This window comes from Neophocaena asiaeorientalis, unplaced genomic scaffold (assembly GCF_003031525.2).
Source record: "Neophocaena asiaeorientalis asiaeorientalis breed wild unplaced genomic scaffold, Neophocaena_asiaeorientalis_V1.1 scaffold22, whole genome shotgun sequence".
NCBI lineage: Eukaryota > Metazoa > Chordata > Mammalia > Artiodactyla > Phocoenidae > Neophocaena > Neophocaena asiaeorientalis.
In genome coordinates, this window is record NW_020174422.1 from 1,818,209 (window position 1) to 1,834,785 (window position 16,577).

Sequence of the window (16,577 nt, forward strand, 5' to 3'; positions counted from 1 at the left end):
ATGTTTTGCCATAGTTTCCGTGCCTCAAACGCAATTCCTCTGCCATTCCCAAGTAAAACTCATTTTGTTGGTCAACTAACAGGCCATTTTATTCTTAAGGCTGACAAGTATTTGGGATTGAAGTATTTTGATTAGATTATTTTGCACATAAGAAGAAAAATGTTTTAACAGTGGGTTTCTATTTCATCAAGATTTTACTGCATTTATTTGAAATGAGAACTGTCAAAAGCATGGACTTCTTCACACTGGCTGGTCATCTTGCCTTCAGAGAAAACAGACAAACATAACAGAACATAGAAACATAGAAATGACTTGAGAATCGATTTTATGAGTAACAATGGTGAGTCTTATGGTTTTAAAGGTAATTATCCTTAAAGTATTGCCTTCTACCCACAATGGGAATTTCCTCTACTTTAAGGAATTTATCTGTGAATACAAAATACGCTTAGATTTTCAGGTTAGCTGGCATGATTATCCTCCTGGAGAACCTTGATACCAAGGTATCAATTCATCTTCTTCTGCTCTCTTCCCTCTCTTCTTCATCTGCTATACACGTATTATGTGCCAAACACTTGTGCTACTCTAAATGGGACTAAACCCACGTTCTCCTCCAGACGCAGAGGGCCGACAGAAGAGGTAATGAACAATTACCTGCTAAGAGCTTTATAGTCCCATGTGGAAATTGCTATGACACTGACATTTGCCAAATGCCATGAAGTTAATAAAAGAATTGAGCAAAGGTCCCCGTCTTCCAGAACTTACCCTCTATTTGGAGAAAGGGGAGGGGCGGGGACAGTGGTGTTTAATAACGGGCAAATAAAGATATGCTCGCCCAAGAAGGAGAATTAAGAGGACACTGCGCTATAAAAAGTAGGCAGGATTCATACAAATTCTCTTGAGAGTCTTGATTTTATGATCCTGGAGCCAATCCAACTATTGGGGCTTCCAAGTCCAGCGATTTCACTCACAGGCAGCGTCGGGGTAAAGTTCGCTACCACTGCCCGGAACCGGACCTGAAACCCTGAGCCCTCGCTACCTGGCACCCGGAGCTGAGCAGAGCGAGCTCTCCCAGCCGCCGGAAAAAGGGCCGGAAGAGGCGGGATTTCTCAGGTGACGTCACCGGGCGCCGCAGTTAAGCGGCGGTTTGGAGTTCGGAGTGAACTGGGAGAGGGAGACGATGGCGGCCGATGAAGCAGCTTTGGAGTCATTGGTAACGGGTCTGTACGACCTGCAGGCTTTCAAGTTTGGGAACTTCGTGCTGAAGAGCGGGCTTTCTTCCCCCGTGTACATCGACCTACGGGGCATCGTGTCTCGACCCCGTATTCTGAGTCAGGTACCTGCCCAGGAAAGGAAAGAGGAGGGTTGGGGGGCGAGGATGGGGACCAGGAAGAGGGGGGGATGACAGGAGTTGGGCTGTGGGTGACAGCAAAAGAGCCAAGCAGGCGGGTCGACCCTGCTATCGGTCTGGTGGAGTCTGTTTGCGAAGCCCAGAGACCAGGAACTGTTAGACTTTTGAGGACCTAGAGGACGGCCTGCACTGTGACTCGCTTGCTTTTTGACACGTGCTCTGCAAGAGAGTCGGGGAAACCCAGTTTGGGGCCTTGTCTTGCACAGAAGTACTTGAAAGAGTTCCGCGTATTTAACCTCGTGACAATGGGACGGCGGGGGGAGGGGAGGAAAAGGTGTGTCGTGGGGGAGAATTTGGTAGCTGCTTAAATACTTGGAAGGGCTCTTGCTAGGAAAGGGGGATTCAATTTTGCACTGTGTGGCCAGGAGCAAGAATTAAGGCCAGAGGGTGGACATTTCATGGAGGCAGTTTTTTGGTGAATGAAAGGGAAAAACTTTGTACAGATTAGAGTTTTCTAGTACAGGGCTTCTTAAACTCTGAGTAGATACGAATCACCTGGAAGTTTGTTAAAATGCATACTGAGTAAATCTGAGGCGGGGTGGGAGGTTATGCATTTCTCACAAGCTGCAGCAAAAGCTGCAGACCACAGTGTAAGTAGAAGGGTCTAAATGTGCTAATAGAGTTTCTACTAGCCGCATATGAATATTGAGCATTATGAATTTTAAAATTTATAGTCACATGTGACTAGTGGCTACCTTATTGGACAGTGCAGATATAGAACCTTTCAGTTATCACAGAAGTTCTATCTAGAAGACCTATGTAAGTTTTCTCCACCACTAAGGGTTTATGTTTGCCCTTTGTGAACCCCATTCTGATGTTATTATGAAAAGGACTGAAGCACTAGTTGATGTGGGTTAGGCTGTTCTCACCATCCAGAATCATGCTATGGTGCATCTCATCAGTGCTGAGAAAGTGAATGACTAGGGATCTTCTTTTGAAAAGTTGGTTTATTTTTGAAGAAGTCATCAGTTAACAGATGACTAAAAATTATTTTTTTGATACTAGATATTGGGGTGTGTGTGTCTGTGTCTGTGCTTTTTGGTAGTTAACTCAGAAGGAGTTCAAAATATTGAGAGAGCTAGATATAACAGAACTCCTTTCATGTCTACTTATTTATGCAAATAGGGTTTCTTATTATTTGCACCCCCAAAAAGCAAAAGAACTTACACTGAATTCTGACTTCCTAGTAGTAAGTAATAGTCAACTACAGTAGATACATAAGTTAATTGCCAGGATCAGGTACCATTCATCTCACTAAGAAATGCATTTCCAGGGCTTCCCTGGTGGCGCAGTGGTTGAGAGTCCGCCTGCCGATGCAGGGGACACGGATTCGTGTCCCGGCCCGGGAAGATCCCACATGCCGCGGAGCGGCTGGGCCTGTGAGCCATGGCCGCTGAGCCTGCACGTCCGGAGCCTGTGCTCCGCAACAGGAGAGGCCACGACAGTGAGAGGCCCGTGTACTGCGAAAAAAAAAAAAAAGAAACGCATTTCCAAAATCTGTTTTTATGCTTCTATCAAAATTTGCAGATTATGTTTTAATTAATTTTATGCTCATAACAATTGTAATGATAACAGAATTTTTAACACTTAGAGACTTATGGTCACAGGAAATTTTTAAAATTTACAATTTAGGGCTTCCCTGGTGGCGCAGTGGTTGAGAGTCCGCCTGCTGATGCAGGGGACACGGGTTCGTGCCCCGGTCCGGGAAGATCCCACATGCTGCGGAGCGGCTAGGCCCGCGAGCCATGGCCACTGAGCCTGCGCGTCCGGAGCCTGTGCTCCGCAATGGGAGAGGCCACAACAGTGAGAGGCCCGCCTACCGCAAAAAATAAATAAATAAATAAATAAATTCACAATTTAAAATTTCAGTTTACATACATTTTTGTTGTGGAGAAGTATCATAGAATGATTAGTAAAAGTTTTTCAAGCACAGATATATATTGCATTAGAATAAAATTTTGTGGAGACAATGGAATGAAAATATGAGTTCAAAAAAATGTAAAATTTTCCAAGTTCATAATTCAACATTTTCATTTTTTTTTTAAGCAGATGTTGAGTATCAAATCAGTATAGCATTTGGATCCCATTGTATTCACTTAAAGGTGTGATGTAACAGTTCTAGGATAATATGTTAATTTTTTCAGTACTCTAGAAGTTACATTTTTTACAGCTTAAAAGTATTCATAAATTTTTCAAATCTTTAGAGATACAGGAACAAAAAATTCTGAACACCTCTGATCTAGTTCACTAAGTAACTGCTTTTCTTCTTAAAATAAGATGGTGTTGGGTGGGAGTATGCATTCTGGCATTAAAATGTGATGATTTATGTAGAAAAGGATATTATCAACTAGTGCTTCACACAGTAGGCTCTGTATTTATGAGACCTTTATTTTTTTTAAAGTCACCTTTCTTTTTTTTTAAATTAATTTATTTTTGGCTGCGTTGGGTCTTCCTGTTGGGTCTTCATTGCTGCGCACAGGCTTTCTCTAGTTGCGGCGAGGGGGGGCTACTCTTTGTTGCTGTGCATGGGCTTCTTGTGGCAGTGGCTTCTCTTTGTTGTGGAGCACAGGCTCTAGGTGCACGGGCTTCAGTAGTTGTTGCACGCGGGCTCAGTAGTTGTGGCTCATGGGCTCTAGAGTGCAGCATCAGTAGTTGTGGTGCATGGGCTTAGTTGCCCCACGCACTTGGGATCTTCCTGGACCAGGGCTCGAACCCATGTCACCTGCATTGGCAGGCAGATTCTTAACCACTGCACCACCAGGGAAGTCCTATGAAAACTTTAAGAAAACACTTTGATGTATATTCTTCCATTGATTTTTTTATTAAGATATAATTGACGTATAAAATTATATTAGTTTCAGGTGTACAACGTAGTGACTCTATTTGTATGTATTGTGTAATGATTGCCATAGCAAGTCTGGTTAACATGTCTGTGTTCATAGTTACAAATTTTATTTTCTTCTGCTGAGAACTTTTAAGATCTTTCAGTAACCTTCAAATATGCAATACAGTATTATTAACTGTAGTCACCATGCTGTGTATTACATCCCCATGACTTACTTATTTTATAACTGTAAGTTTGTACCTTTTGAATCACTTCACCCATTTTGCCTACCCACTACTCTTTGCCTCTAGCAACCACCAGTCTGTTCTCTGTATCTATGACTTGTCATTTTGTTTGTTTGTTTTTGTAAGATTCCACATATAAGTGATATCATGAAGTATTTGTCTTTCTCCATCTCACTTATTTCACTTAACATAATGCCCTTCAAGTCCATGTACGTTGAGCAAATTTCAATGTTTTACAGTTATCGTGGCTGAATAATATTCCATTTTGTGTGTGTGTGTGTGTGTGTGTGTACCACATTTTGTTTATCCACTTGTTCATTCATGGTTGTTTTGCAAATTAGGTTGTTTCCATATCTTGGCTATTGTAAATAATGCTGTAGTGAACATGGGGGTGCAGAAATCTTTTCAAGATAATGTTTTCATTTTCTTCAGATAAATATCCAGGTGTGGAATTGCTGGATCACGTGGGAGTTCTGTTTTTAATTTTTTGAGGAACCTCCATACTATTTTCCACAGTGGCTGCACTAATTAACATTTTCTCCATCAGTGCACAAGGGTTCCATTTTCTTCATATCCTCACCAACACTTATTATTTCCTTTTTTTTAAATTAATTATTTTATTCTTGGCTGCATCGGGTCTTAGTTGTGGCATGTGGGATCTTCATTGCGGCACGTGGGATCTTTCATTGCAGCGTGTGGGCTTTTCTCTAGTTGTGGCCTGCGGGTCTCCTCCATAGTTGTTGCTCACGGGCTCCAGAGCATGTGGACTCTGTAGTTTGCAGCACACGGGCTCAGTAGTTGTGGCACATGGCTTAGTTGCCCCACGGTATGTGGGATCTTAGTTCCCCAGTCAGGCATCGAATCTGCATCCCCTGCATTGGAAGGCGGATTCTTTACCACTGGACCACCGGGGAAGTCCTTATACTTATTATTTCTTGCTCTTTTGATAATAGCCATTCTGAAAGGTGTGAAGTGATATCACATTGTGGTTTTGATGTGCATTTCCCTGATGATTAGTGATACTGAGCATCTTTTCATATGCCTGTTGGCCATTTGTATCAATATGTCTTCTTTGGAAAAATGTCTGTTCAGATCTTCTGCCCATTTTTTAATCAGATCTTTTTTTAAATTATTGAGCTGTGTGGGTTCTTTATATATTTTGGATACTAACCCCTTTTTGGACATATAATTTGCAAATATCTTCTGCAATTCAGAAGCTTACCTGTTTTTGTTACTAATGGCTTCCTTTGCTGTGTGGAAGCTCTTTAGTTTGATGTGGTCTCATTTGTTTATTTTTGCTTTTGTTGCCATTGCCTTTGAAGTTAGATCCAAAGAAATATCACTAAGAGTGATGTCAAGGAGCTTACTACCTATGTTTTATTCTAGGAGTTTTATGGTTTCAGGTCTTACATTCAAGTCTAATCCATTTTGAGTTAATTTTTGTGTATGGTGTAATATAGTGGTCCAGTTTCATTCTTTTGCATGTGGCTGTCCAGTTTTACAAACACTATTTTAAGAGACCATCCTTTCCCATTGTATTTTCCCATTGTATATTCCCATTGTATATTCATTGTATATTCTTGGCTCCTTTGTCATAAATTAATTGAACATACGTGCTTGGTTTTATTTTTAGGGTTTAGGGTTTATTCTCTTTTCTGTTTCATTGATCTATTTGTTTGGTATTTATGCCAATACCATTCTGTTTATAGTTTGAAGTCAGGGCGTGTGATGCCTCCAGCTTTATTTTTCTTTCTCAAGATTGCTTTCGCTATTTGAGATCTTTTGTGGTACCAAAGAAATTTTAGGGTTGTTTGTTCTATTTCTGTGAAAAGTGTCTTTGGAATTTTGATAGCGATTGCATTGAATCTGCAGACTGCTTTGGATAGTATGGACATTTTTACAGTATTAATTCTTCTAATATATGATCATGGAATATCTTCATTTATTTGTGTCATCTCAGTTTTGTTCATCAGTGTCTTCTAGTTTTTAGTGTACAGGTCTTTGACCTCCTTGGTTAAATTTATTCTTAGGTAGTTTGTTCTTTTTGAGGCAATTGTGTATGGCATTGTTTTCTTAACTTCTCTTTCTGATGGTTTGTTGTTAGTGTATAAAAACACAACAGATTTTTGTATATTGATTTTGTACCTTGCAACTTTACTGAATTTGTTTATTAGTTCAAACAATTTTTTGGTGAACTCTTTATGGTTTTCTAAATGTAAAATCATGTTGTTGCCCACTTAGTTACTTCTTCCTTTCCAGTATGGATGGCTTTTATTTCTTTTTTCTGCCTAATTGCTCTGGCTAGGACTTCCAATAGTATGTTGAGTAAAAATGGCAAGAATGGGCATCTTTATCATGTTTCTGATCTTAACGAAATAGCTTTCAGATTTTCGCCATTGAGTATAATGATTAGCTGTGGGCCTGTCATATATGGCCTTTATTATCTTGAGGTACGTTCCATCTCTACCCTTTGTTCAGTCTCTATCATAAATGGTTGTTGAATTTTGTCAAATGCTTTTTCTGTACCTATTGAGATGATCATATGATTTTTATCCTTTGTTTTGTTAATGTGGTGTATCACATTGATTTGTGGATGTTGAACCTTCTTTGTATTGCCTGGGATAAATCCCACTTGATCATAGCTTATTGTCCTTGTAATGTATTGTTGAATTTGGTTTGCTAATATTTTGTTGAAGATTTGTGCCTCTAAATTCATCAGCAATACTGGCCTGTACTTTTTTTGTTGTGTCTTTATCTGATTTTGGTATCAGTGTAATGGTGGCCTTGTAAAATGAGTTTGGGAACATTCCCTCCTTTAATTTTTTGGAAGAGTTTGAGGAGGATAGGTATTAAATCTTTTTTGAATGTTTGGTAAAATTCAACAATGAAGCCATCTGGTCCTGGACTTTTGTTGTGAGTTGTTTTTCTTGTTGCTGTTGTTGTTTGTTTATTACTGATTCATTCTCCTTACTAGTAATCGGTTTGTGCATATTTTCTATTCATGATTCAGTCTTAGAAGATTGTGTGTTTCTAGGAACTTACCTATTTCTTCCAGGTTATTTCTTCCAGGTTATTTAATTTGTTGATATATAGTTGTTCATAGTAACCTCTTATGAGCCTTTGTATTTCTTTGGTATCTGGTGTATGTTCTCTTTCATTTCTGATTTTATTTATTTGAGTGCTCTCTTTTTTTCTTGGTGACTCTAGCTAAATGTTTATCAATTTTATCTTTTCAAAGACCCAGCTCTTAGTTTCATTATTTTTTTAATTGTCTTTTTAATAGTCTCTTTCATTTTTTTTCCACTCCTATCTTTATTATTTCCTTCTTTCTATTAACTTTGGGCTTCATTTGTTCTTTTTCTGCTTTGTTTGGGTATAAAGTTAGGTCATTTATTTGAGATTTTTCTTATTTCTTGAGGTAGGCCTGTATCATTATAAACTTCCATTTTATAACTGCTTTTGTGGCATCCTATAGATTTTGGTATGTTTTGTTTTGATTTTCATTTGTCTTAAGGGTTTTTTTTGAAATTTCTCCTTTGATTTCTTCATTGACCCACAGGTTGTTCAATAGCATATTGTTTAATCTTCATATATTTGAGATTTTTCTTGTTTTCTTTCTGTATTTCCAGTTTCATGCCATTGTGGTCAGAAAGATACTTGATATGATTTCAATCTTAAATTTCTTGAGACTTGTTTTGTGGTCTAGCATATGATCTGTCTTGGGGAGTGTTCCATATACACTTGAGAAGAATGTGTATTCTGCTTTTGGATGGAATGTTCTCTGTATTTATTAGGTCCATATGGTCTAGAGTATTCTTGGTTGGAAGTATTTTCCTTTGAGCACTTTGAATATGTCATGCCACTTCCTTCTGGCATGCAAAGTTTTTGCTGAGAAGTCTGCTGATAGTCTTATGAGGGGGGATTCTCTTGTATATAACAAGTTGTTTTTCTCTTGCCACTTTTAAGATTCTCTCCTTGTCTTCAACTTTTGACATTTTAATTATGTGTCTTGGTTCAGGTTTCTTTGGGTTCATCTTCTTTGGAACACTCTGGACTTCCTGAATCTTCAGGAAATTTTTAGCCATTCTTTCCTTTTTTTAAAAAATTGTGTTCCTTTTTTTTTTTTAATATTAGAGTATAGTTGATTAACAATACTGTGTTAGTTTCAGGTGTGCAGCATAGTGATACAGTTATACATATACATGTATCTATTCTTTTTCAAATTCTTTTCCCATTTAGGTTATTACAGAATATTGAGCATAGTTCCCTGTGCTATACAATAGGACCTTGTTGGTTATCTATTTTAAATATAGTAGTGTGTATATGTCAATTCCAAACTCTCAATTGTCCCTCCCTGCCCCCACCACCTTTCCCTTTGGTAATCATAAGTTTGTTTTTTAAGTCTAGGAGTCTATTTCTGTTTTGTAAATGAGTTCATTTGTGTCATTTCATTTTAGATTCCACATATAAGGGATATCATATGATATTTGTCTTTCTCTAACTTACTTCACTTAGTGTGATAATCTCCAGGTCCATCCATGTTGCTGCAAATAGCATTATTTCATTCTTTTTAATGGCTGATTAATATTCCATTGTATTTATATACCACATCTTCTTCATCCAGTCATGTGTTGATGGGCATTTAGGTTGCTTCCATGTCTTGGATATTGTGAACAGCACGGCAATGAACATTGGGGTTCATGTATCCTTTTGAACCATGTTTTTTTCCAGATATCTGCCCAGGAGTGGGATTGTTGGATCATATAGTAGCTCTATTTTTAGTTTTTTAAGGAATGTCCATACTGTTCTGCATAGTGGCAGTACCAGTTTGTGTTCCCACCAACAGTGTAGGAGGGTTCCCTTTTCTGCAAGCCCTGTCCAGCATTTATTGTTTGTAAACCTTTTGATGATGGCCATTCTGACTGGTGTGGGTGGTACCTCTTTGTGGTTTTGATTTGCATTTCTGTAATAATTAGCAATGTTGAGCATCTTTTCATATGCCTCTTGGCCATCTGTATGTCTGTCTTCTTTGGGGAAATGTCTATTTCTGTCCATTTTTTGATTGGGTTGCTTGTTTATTTGATATTGAGCTGCATGAGCTGTTCGTAAATTTTGGAGATTAATTCACTGCCAGTTGCATCATTTGCAAATATTTTCTCCCATTCTGTGGGTTGTCTTCGATTTGTTTATGGTTTCCTTTGCTGTGCAAAAGTTTTTAAGTTTAATCAGGTCCCATTTGTTTATTTTTTATTTTATTTCCATTACTCTAGGAAACGGATTGAAAAAGATATTGCTGCAATTTATTTCAAAGAGTTTCCTGCCTATGTACTCCTCTAAGAGTTTTATAGTATCTGGTCTTACATTTAGGTGTTTAATCCATTTTGAGTTTATTTTTGTATATGGTGATAAAGAATGTTCTAATATTCTTTTACATAGCTATCCAGTTTTCCCAGCATCACTTATTGAAGAGGCTGTGTTTTCTCCATTGTATAGTCTTTCCTCCTTTGTCATAGATTAATTGACCATAGGTGTATGGATTCATTTCTGGGCTTTCTATCCTGTTCCACTGATTTTATATTTCTGTTTTTGTGCCAGCACCATAGTGTTTTGATGACTGTAGCTTTGTAGTATAATCTGAAGTCAGGGAGCCTGATTCCTCCATCTCTGTTTTTCTTTCTTGAGATTCCTTTGGCTATTTGGGGTCTTTTGTGTTTCCATACAAATTAAAAGTTTTTCTGTTCTAGTTCTGTGAAAAATGCCATTGGTAGTTTGATAGGGGTTGCATTGAATCTGTAGATTGCCTTGGGTAGTATATCATTTTGACAATATTGAGTCTTCCAATCCAAGAACACGGTATATCTTTCCATCTGTTTGTGTCATCTCTGATTTCTTTCATCAGTGTCTTAGTTTTCAGAGTCGAGGTCTTTTGTCTCCTCAAGTAGGTTTATTCCCAGGTATTTTATTCTTTTTGATGTGCTGGCAAATGGGATTGTTTCCTTAATTTCTCTTTCTCATCTTCTGTTTTTAGTGTATAGAGATGCAAGAGACTTCTGTGTATTAATTTTGTATCCTGCAACTTTACCAAATTTATTGATGAGCTCTAATAGTTTTCTGGTAGCATCTTTAGGATTTTCTATGTATAGCATCATGTCATCTGCAAACAGTGAGTATTTTGTTTCTTCTTTTCCAATTTGGATTCCTTTTATTTCTTTTACTTCTCTGATTGCCATGGTTAGGACTTCCAGAACTGTTGAGTGAAAGTGGCAAGAGTGGACATCCTTGTCTCGTTCCTGATCTTAGATGCTTTCACCTTTTCACCGTTGAGTATGATGTTAGCTGTAAGTTTGTCATACATGGCCTCTATTATGTTGAGGTATGTTCCCTCTATGCCCACTTTTTGGAGAGTTTTTATCTTAAATGGGTGTTCAGTTTTGTTAAAAACTTTTTCTGCATCTATTGAGATGATCTTGTGATTTTTATTCTTTGATTTGTTGATGTGGTATATCATGCTGATTGACTTATGGATACTGAAAAATCTTCTTATCCCTGGGATAAATCCCACTTGATCATGGCGTATGATCCTTTTAATGTATTGTTGGATTTAGTTTGCTAGTATTTTGTTGAGGAGTTTTGCATATATGTCCTTCAGTGATATTGGCCTGTGATTTTCTATTTTTGCAGTATCTTTGTCTGATTTTGGTATCAGGGTGATCGTGGCCTCATAGAATGCACTTGGGAGTGTTCGTTCCTCTGCAATTTTTTGGAAGAGTTTCAGAAGGATAGGTATTCAGTCTTCTTTAAATTTGATAGAATTCTTCTGTGAAGCCATGTCGTTGTTGACTTTTGTTCGTTGGGAGGTTTTTCTGTTTATTTATTTATTTTAAAAAATAAATATTTATTTATTTATGTATGGCTCTGTTGGGTCTTTGTTGCTGTGTGTGGGCTTTCTGTAGTTGTGGCGAGTGGGGGCTACTCTTTGTTGCGGTGCAAGGGCTTCTCATTGCAGTGGCTTCTTTTGTTGCAGAGCACAGGCTTTAGGCATGCGGGCTTCAGTAGTTGTGGCACATGGGCTCAGTAGTTGTAGCTCCTGGGTCTAGAGTGCAGGCTCAGTAGTTGTGGTGCACAGGCTTAGTTGCTCTGCGGCATGTGGGATCTTCCTGGACCAGGGATCGAACCTGTGTCCCCTGCATTGGCAGGTGGATTCTTAACCACTCTGCCAAGAGGCAGTCCCTGCTGGGAGTTTTTTAATCACAGTTTCAATTTCAGTACTTGCGATTTGTCTGTTCATATTTTCTATTTCTTCCTGGTTCAGTCTTCAGAGTGTACCTTTTTAAGAATTTGTCCATTTCATCTAGGTTGTCCATTTTATTGGCATATGGTTGCTTGTAGTAGTCTCCTGTGGTCGTTTGTATTTCTGTCGTATCCGTTGTAATTTCTTCTTTTTCATTTCTAAGTTTATTGATTTGAGCCCTCTCCCTTTTTCGTGATGAGTCTTTCTAAAGGTTTATCCGTTTTTATCTTTTCAAAGAACGGGATTTTAATTTCATTCATCTTTTCTATTATTTTCTTCATCTCTGTTTCATTTATTTCTGCTCTGATCTTTGTGATTTCTTTACTTCTACTAATTTTGGGTTTTGTTTGTTCATCTTTCTGTAGTTGCTTTACGTGCAAAGTTAAATCGTTTATTTGAGATGTTCTTTGTTTCCTGAGGTAAGATTGTATTACTGTAAATTTCCCTCTTAGAACTCTTTTGCTGTGCCCCATAGATTTTGGATTGTCATGCTTTCGTTTTCACTTGTCTCTAGTTATTTTTTGATTTCCTCTTTGATTTTTTCAATGATCCATTGGTTATGTAGTACCATATTGTTTAGCCTCCACTTGTTTGTGTTTTTTACAGTTTTTTTCCTTGTTGATTTCTAAACTCATAGCGTTGTGATCAGAAAAGATGCTTGATATGATTTCAGTTTTCTTAAACTTACTGAGGCTTGCTTTGTGGCCCAGCATGTAATGAATCCTGGAGAATGTTCTCTGTGGACTTGGGAAGAATGTGTAGTCTGCTGCTTTTAGATGGAATGTTCTATAAGTATCAATTAAGACCATCTGGTCTAATGTGTCATTTAAGACCTGTGTTTCCTTATTGATTGTCTGTCTGGATGATCTATTCATTGATGTTAAGTGGGGTGTTAAAAGTCCTTCACTATTGTGTGACTGTCGATTTCTCCTCTTATGGATGATAGCATTTGCCTTATATATCGAGGTGCTCTTATGTTGGGTGCATATTTATTTACAATTTTTCTATCTTCTTCAACTGATCCCTTGATCGTTATGCAGTGTGCTTTGTGTCTTGTGACAGACTTTATTCATTTATTTATTTTTAACATCTTTACAGTCTTTATTTTAAAGTCTATTTTGTCTGACATGAGTATTGCTACTTCAGCTTTCTTTTGATTTCTGTTTGCATGGAATACCTTTTTCCATCCCCTCACTTTCAGTCTGTATGTGTCCCTAGTTTTGAAGTGGGTCTCTTGTAGACAGCATATATATGAGTCTTGTTTTTGTATCTATTCAACCAGACTGTGTCTGTTGATTGTAGCATTTAATCCATTTACATTTAAGGTAATTGTTGATATGTATGTTCTTATTGCCATTTTGTTAATTGTTTTGGTTTTTTTTTTTTTTTTTGCGGTAAAGCCCTGGATTTGTTTTTGTAGATCTTTTTTCTTCCCTTTCTCTTTTGTTCTCTTCTCTTGTGATTTGAAGTTTATCTTTACTGTTGTGTTTAGGTTTCTATTTCTTTTTTGTATGTGTATCTATTGTAGAGTTTTGATTTGCCATTACCATGAGGTTTTGATTTAGCAGTCTATATATATACAAGATTGTTTTAAGTTGCTGGTCTCTTAATTTCAAATGCATTTCCAATATCCTGCATTTGTACTCTCCTCCTCTCGCAGTTGCTGGTTTTGATGTCATATTTGTGTGTGGATGATTTCCTACCTTTACTGTGTGTTTGCCTTTACTGGTGAGCTTTTCCATTCGTAATTTTCTTATTTCTAGTTGTGGCCTTTTCTGCCTAGAGAAGTTCCTTTAGCATACGTTGCTAAGGTCTGATTGTACTGACCTTTGTACTGCAAAGGTCTGATTGTACTGAATTCTCTTAGGTTTTGCTTGTCTGTAAAAATTTTTATTTCTCCATTGAATCTGAATGAGAGCCTTGCTGGGTAGAGTATTCTTGGTTGTATGTTATTCCCTTTTATCACTTTAACTCTCATGCCACTCCCTTCTGGTCTGCAGTTTCTGCTGAGAAATCAGCTGATAACCTTGTGGGGATTCCCTTGTATGTTATTTGTTGCTTTTCCCTCATTGCTTTCAGTATTTTTTCTTTGTTTTTAATTTTTATCCGTTTTATTACCATGTGTATCGTCATGTTCTTCTTTGGATTTATCCTGCCTGGGACTCTCTGTGCATCCTGGACTTGGGTGACTGTTTCCTTTCCCATATTATGGAAGTTTTCAGCTATTATGTCTTCAAATACTTCCTCAGGACCTTTCTCTCTTCTCCTTCTGGTACCCCTGTAATGCAAATGTTGGTGTGTTTAATGTTGTCCCAGAGGTCTCTTAGACTGTCTTCATTTCTTTTAATTCTGTTCCGCAGCCATGATTTCCATCGTTCTGTTTTCCAGCTCATTTATCTGTTCTTCTGCCTCTATTATTCTACTATTGATTCCTTGTAGTGTAGTTTTTATTGCAGTTATTGTATTGTTCATCTCTTTGTTTGTTCTTCTAGGTCTTTGTTAAACGTTTTTGTATAGTCTCCGTCTGTGCCTCCATTCTTTTTCTGAAATCTTGGATCATCTTTACTATCATTACTCTGAATTCTTTTTCAAGTAGATTATCTGTCTCCATTTTACTTGGCTGTTCTTCTGGGGTTTTATCTTGTTCCTTCATGTGGGACATATTCCTCTACCATATCGTTTTGCCTAACTTTCTTTGATTGCAGTTTCTGCATGCTGCAGGGCTGTAGTTCTTACTTCTGCTGTCTGCCCCCTGGTGGATGAGGCTGTCTAAAAGGCTTGTTCAGGCTTCCTGGTGGGAGGGACTGGTTCCTGCCCACTGGTGGGTGGAGCTGGGACTTGTCCCTCTGGGGGGCAGGGCCACGTCAGGGGGTGTGTTTTGCAGGCAGCTGTTTGCTCAGGAAGACTTTAAGCCGCCTGTCTGCTGATGGGTGTGGCTGTATTCCCACCTTGTTGGTTGTTTGGCCTGAAGCATGCCAGCTCTGGAGCCTACCAGCTGTTGAGTGGGGCCAGGTCTTGGTGAGAGAATGGCACCCTCCAGGAGGGCTCATGCCAATGCGTACTCCCCTGAACTACCACCGCCAGTGTCTTTGTCCCCACAGTGAGCCACAGCTGCCTCCCCCACCCCACCTCCATAGGAGACCCTCCAGTACCGTCAAGTAGGTCTGGCCCAGCCTCTTATGAGGTTACTGCTTTATTCCCTGGGTCCTGGTCACATGAGACCTTTTGTGTGCCCTCCAAGAGTGGAGTTTCTATTTCTCCCAGTCCTGTGGAATTCTTGTGATCAAACCTTGCTTGCCTTCAAAGCCAGATTCTCTGGGGGCTCCTCCTCCCATTGCCAGACCTCCAGGCTGGGGAGCCTGATGTGGGGCTCAGAACTTTCACTCATGTGGGAGAACTTCTGTGGTATAATTATTTTCCAGTCTGTGGGTCACCCACCCAGCGGGTATGGGTTTTGATTTTATTGTGATTGCACCCCTCCTACCTTCTCATTGTGGCTTCTTCTTTGTCTTTGGGTGTAGAATATCTTTTTTGGTAGGTTCCAGCATTTTTTTTGTCAATGGTTGTTCAGCAGTTGGTTGTGATTTTGGTGTTTTGTAAGAAGAGGTGAGCTCAAGTCCTCCTCTGCCATCTTGTCTCTGCACCCCAGTCATTATTTCTTCAAATAAGTTTTCTGCCCCTTTTTTCCCTCTCTTCTTCTGGGACTCTTCTAATCTATAATGTGAATGTTATTCTCAATATTTTTCCCTAGGTCCCCTACACTATTTTTGCTTTTTAAAATGCTGGTGTTTTGTTCTGTTTATTGCTGCTCTGTTAGGGTGAGTTCCACTGCCCTGTCTTCCAGATTACTGATCTTTTCTTCTGCTTCATCTTGTCTGCTGTTGAAGCCCTCTAGTTTATTTTTCAGCTCAGTTATTGTATTCTGCAGCTCTTTGACTTGTCTTTGGTACGTTTTTATATTTTCTGTCTCTTTGTTGAAGTTCTGTGTTCATCCATTCTTTTTCCTATTTTGGTGAGCATCTTTAAGACCATTACTTTGAGTTCTTTATCAGGTAAATTACTTATTTCTGTTTCATTAAGGTTTTCTATTGGGGTTTTATCTTTTGCTTTCGTTTGGAACATATACCTGTTTTCTCATTTTGCTTGACTCTGTGTTTCTGTGTGTTAGGTGATACAGTTATCTTTTCTAGTCTTGAAGGGGTGGCCCTGTTTGGGAAATGAACCTTACTGTTTAACCTTGCTCTAGTTCTTAGTTGTTTCTCAAACTGTGTCTTTGATTGTTTCACACCTTTGGGGCCCAGAAATGCAATCCCCCCTAGCAACGAAAGCACACACTCAAGTCTTGTCCCCTATTTGGGCTACATGTGCCCGCTGGCTTTGGTGTGCATCCACACCACTGGTGTGGCTGCAGGATCAGTGGAGGATGGGGGGAAAGGCTGCAGCAGAAACATGGGGAAGTGGTGTACTCACCCACTGCTTCTGGTGGGGCTGGGGCTGTGGTGCAGGGAGGGGCAGGCAGTAGCAAGTTAGAAAGAGAGTGTAAAAATGGTGCCTGCCAGTGACTCCATACCTGGAGAGAGCCCCAACAGAGCCCCTCTGGCAGACACTTTAAGATTAGCAAGTGAACTTACTTCACATATGATCTAGGCTCTTTTCAGGCTACAGGTTTTTTTTTTTTCATTTTAACATCTTTATTGGAGTATAATTGCTTTACAATGGTGTGTTAGTTTCAGCTTCACAACAAAATGAATCAGTTCTATATATACATATGTTCCCATATCTCTTCCCGCTTGCGTCTCCCTCCCTCCC

At 38.9% G+C, this 16,577-nt stretch overlaps 1 protein-coding gene across 1 annotated transcript in view; it reads left to right on the top strand.

The window, feature by feature from the left end:
* Positions 1-1,115: 1,115 nt before the first annotated feature.
* The window catches only part of UMPS (uridine monophosphate synthetase), a 49,111-nt gene continuing 33,649 nt past the window's right edge, over positions 1,116-16,577 (top strand). Inside the window, exon 1 of the mRNA XM_024756498.1 lies at positions 1,116-1,333. Within this exon, the coding sequence (XP_024612266.1) occupies positions 1,178-1,333 (156 nt within the window). The 5' untranslated portion in view covers positions 1,116-1,177. The remainder of the gene's footprint in view (positions 1,334-16,577) is intronic.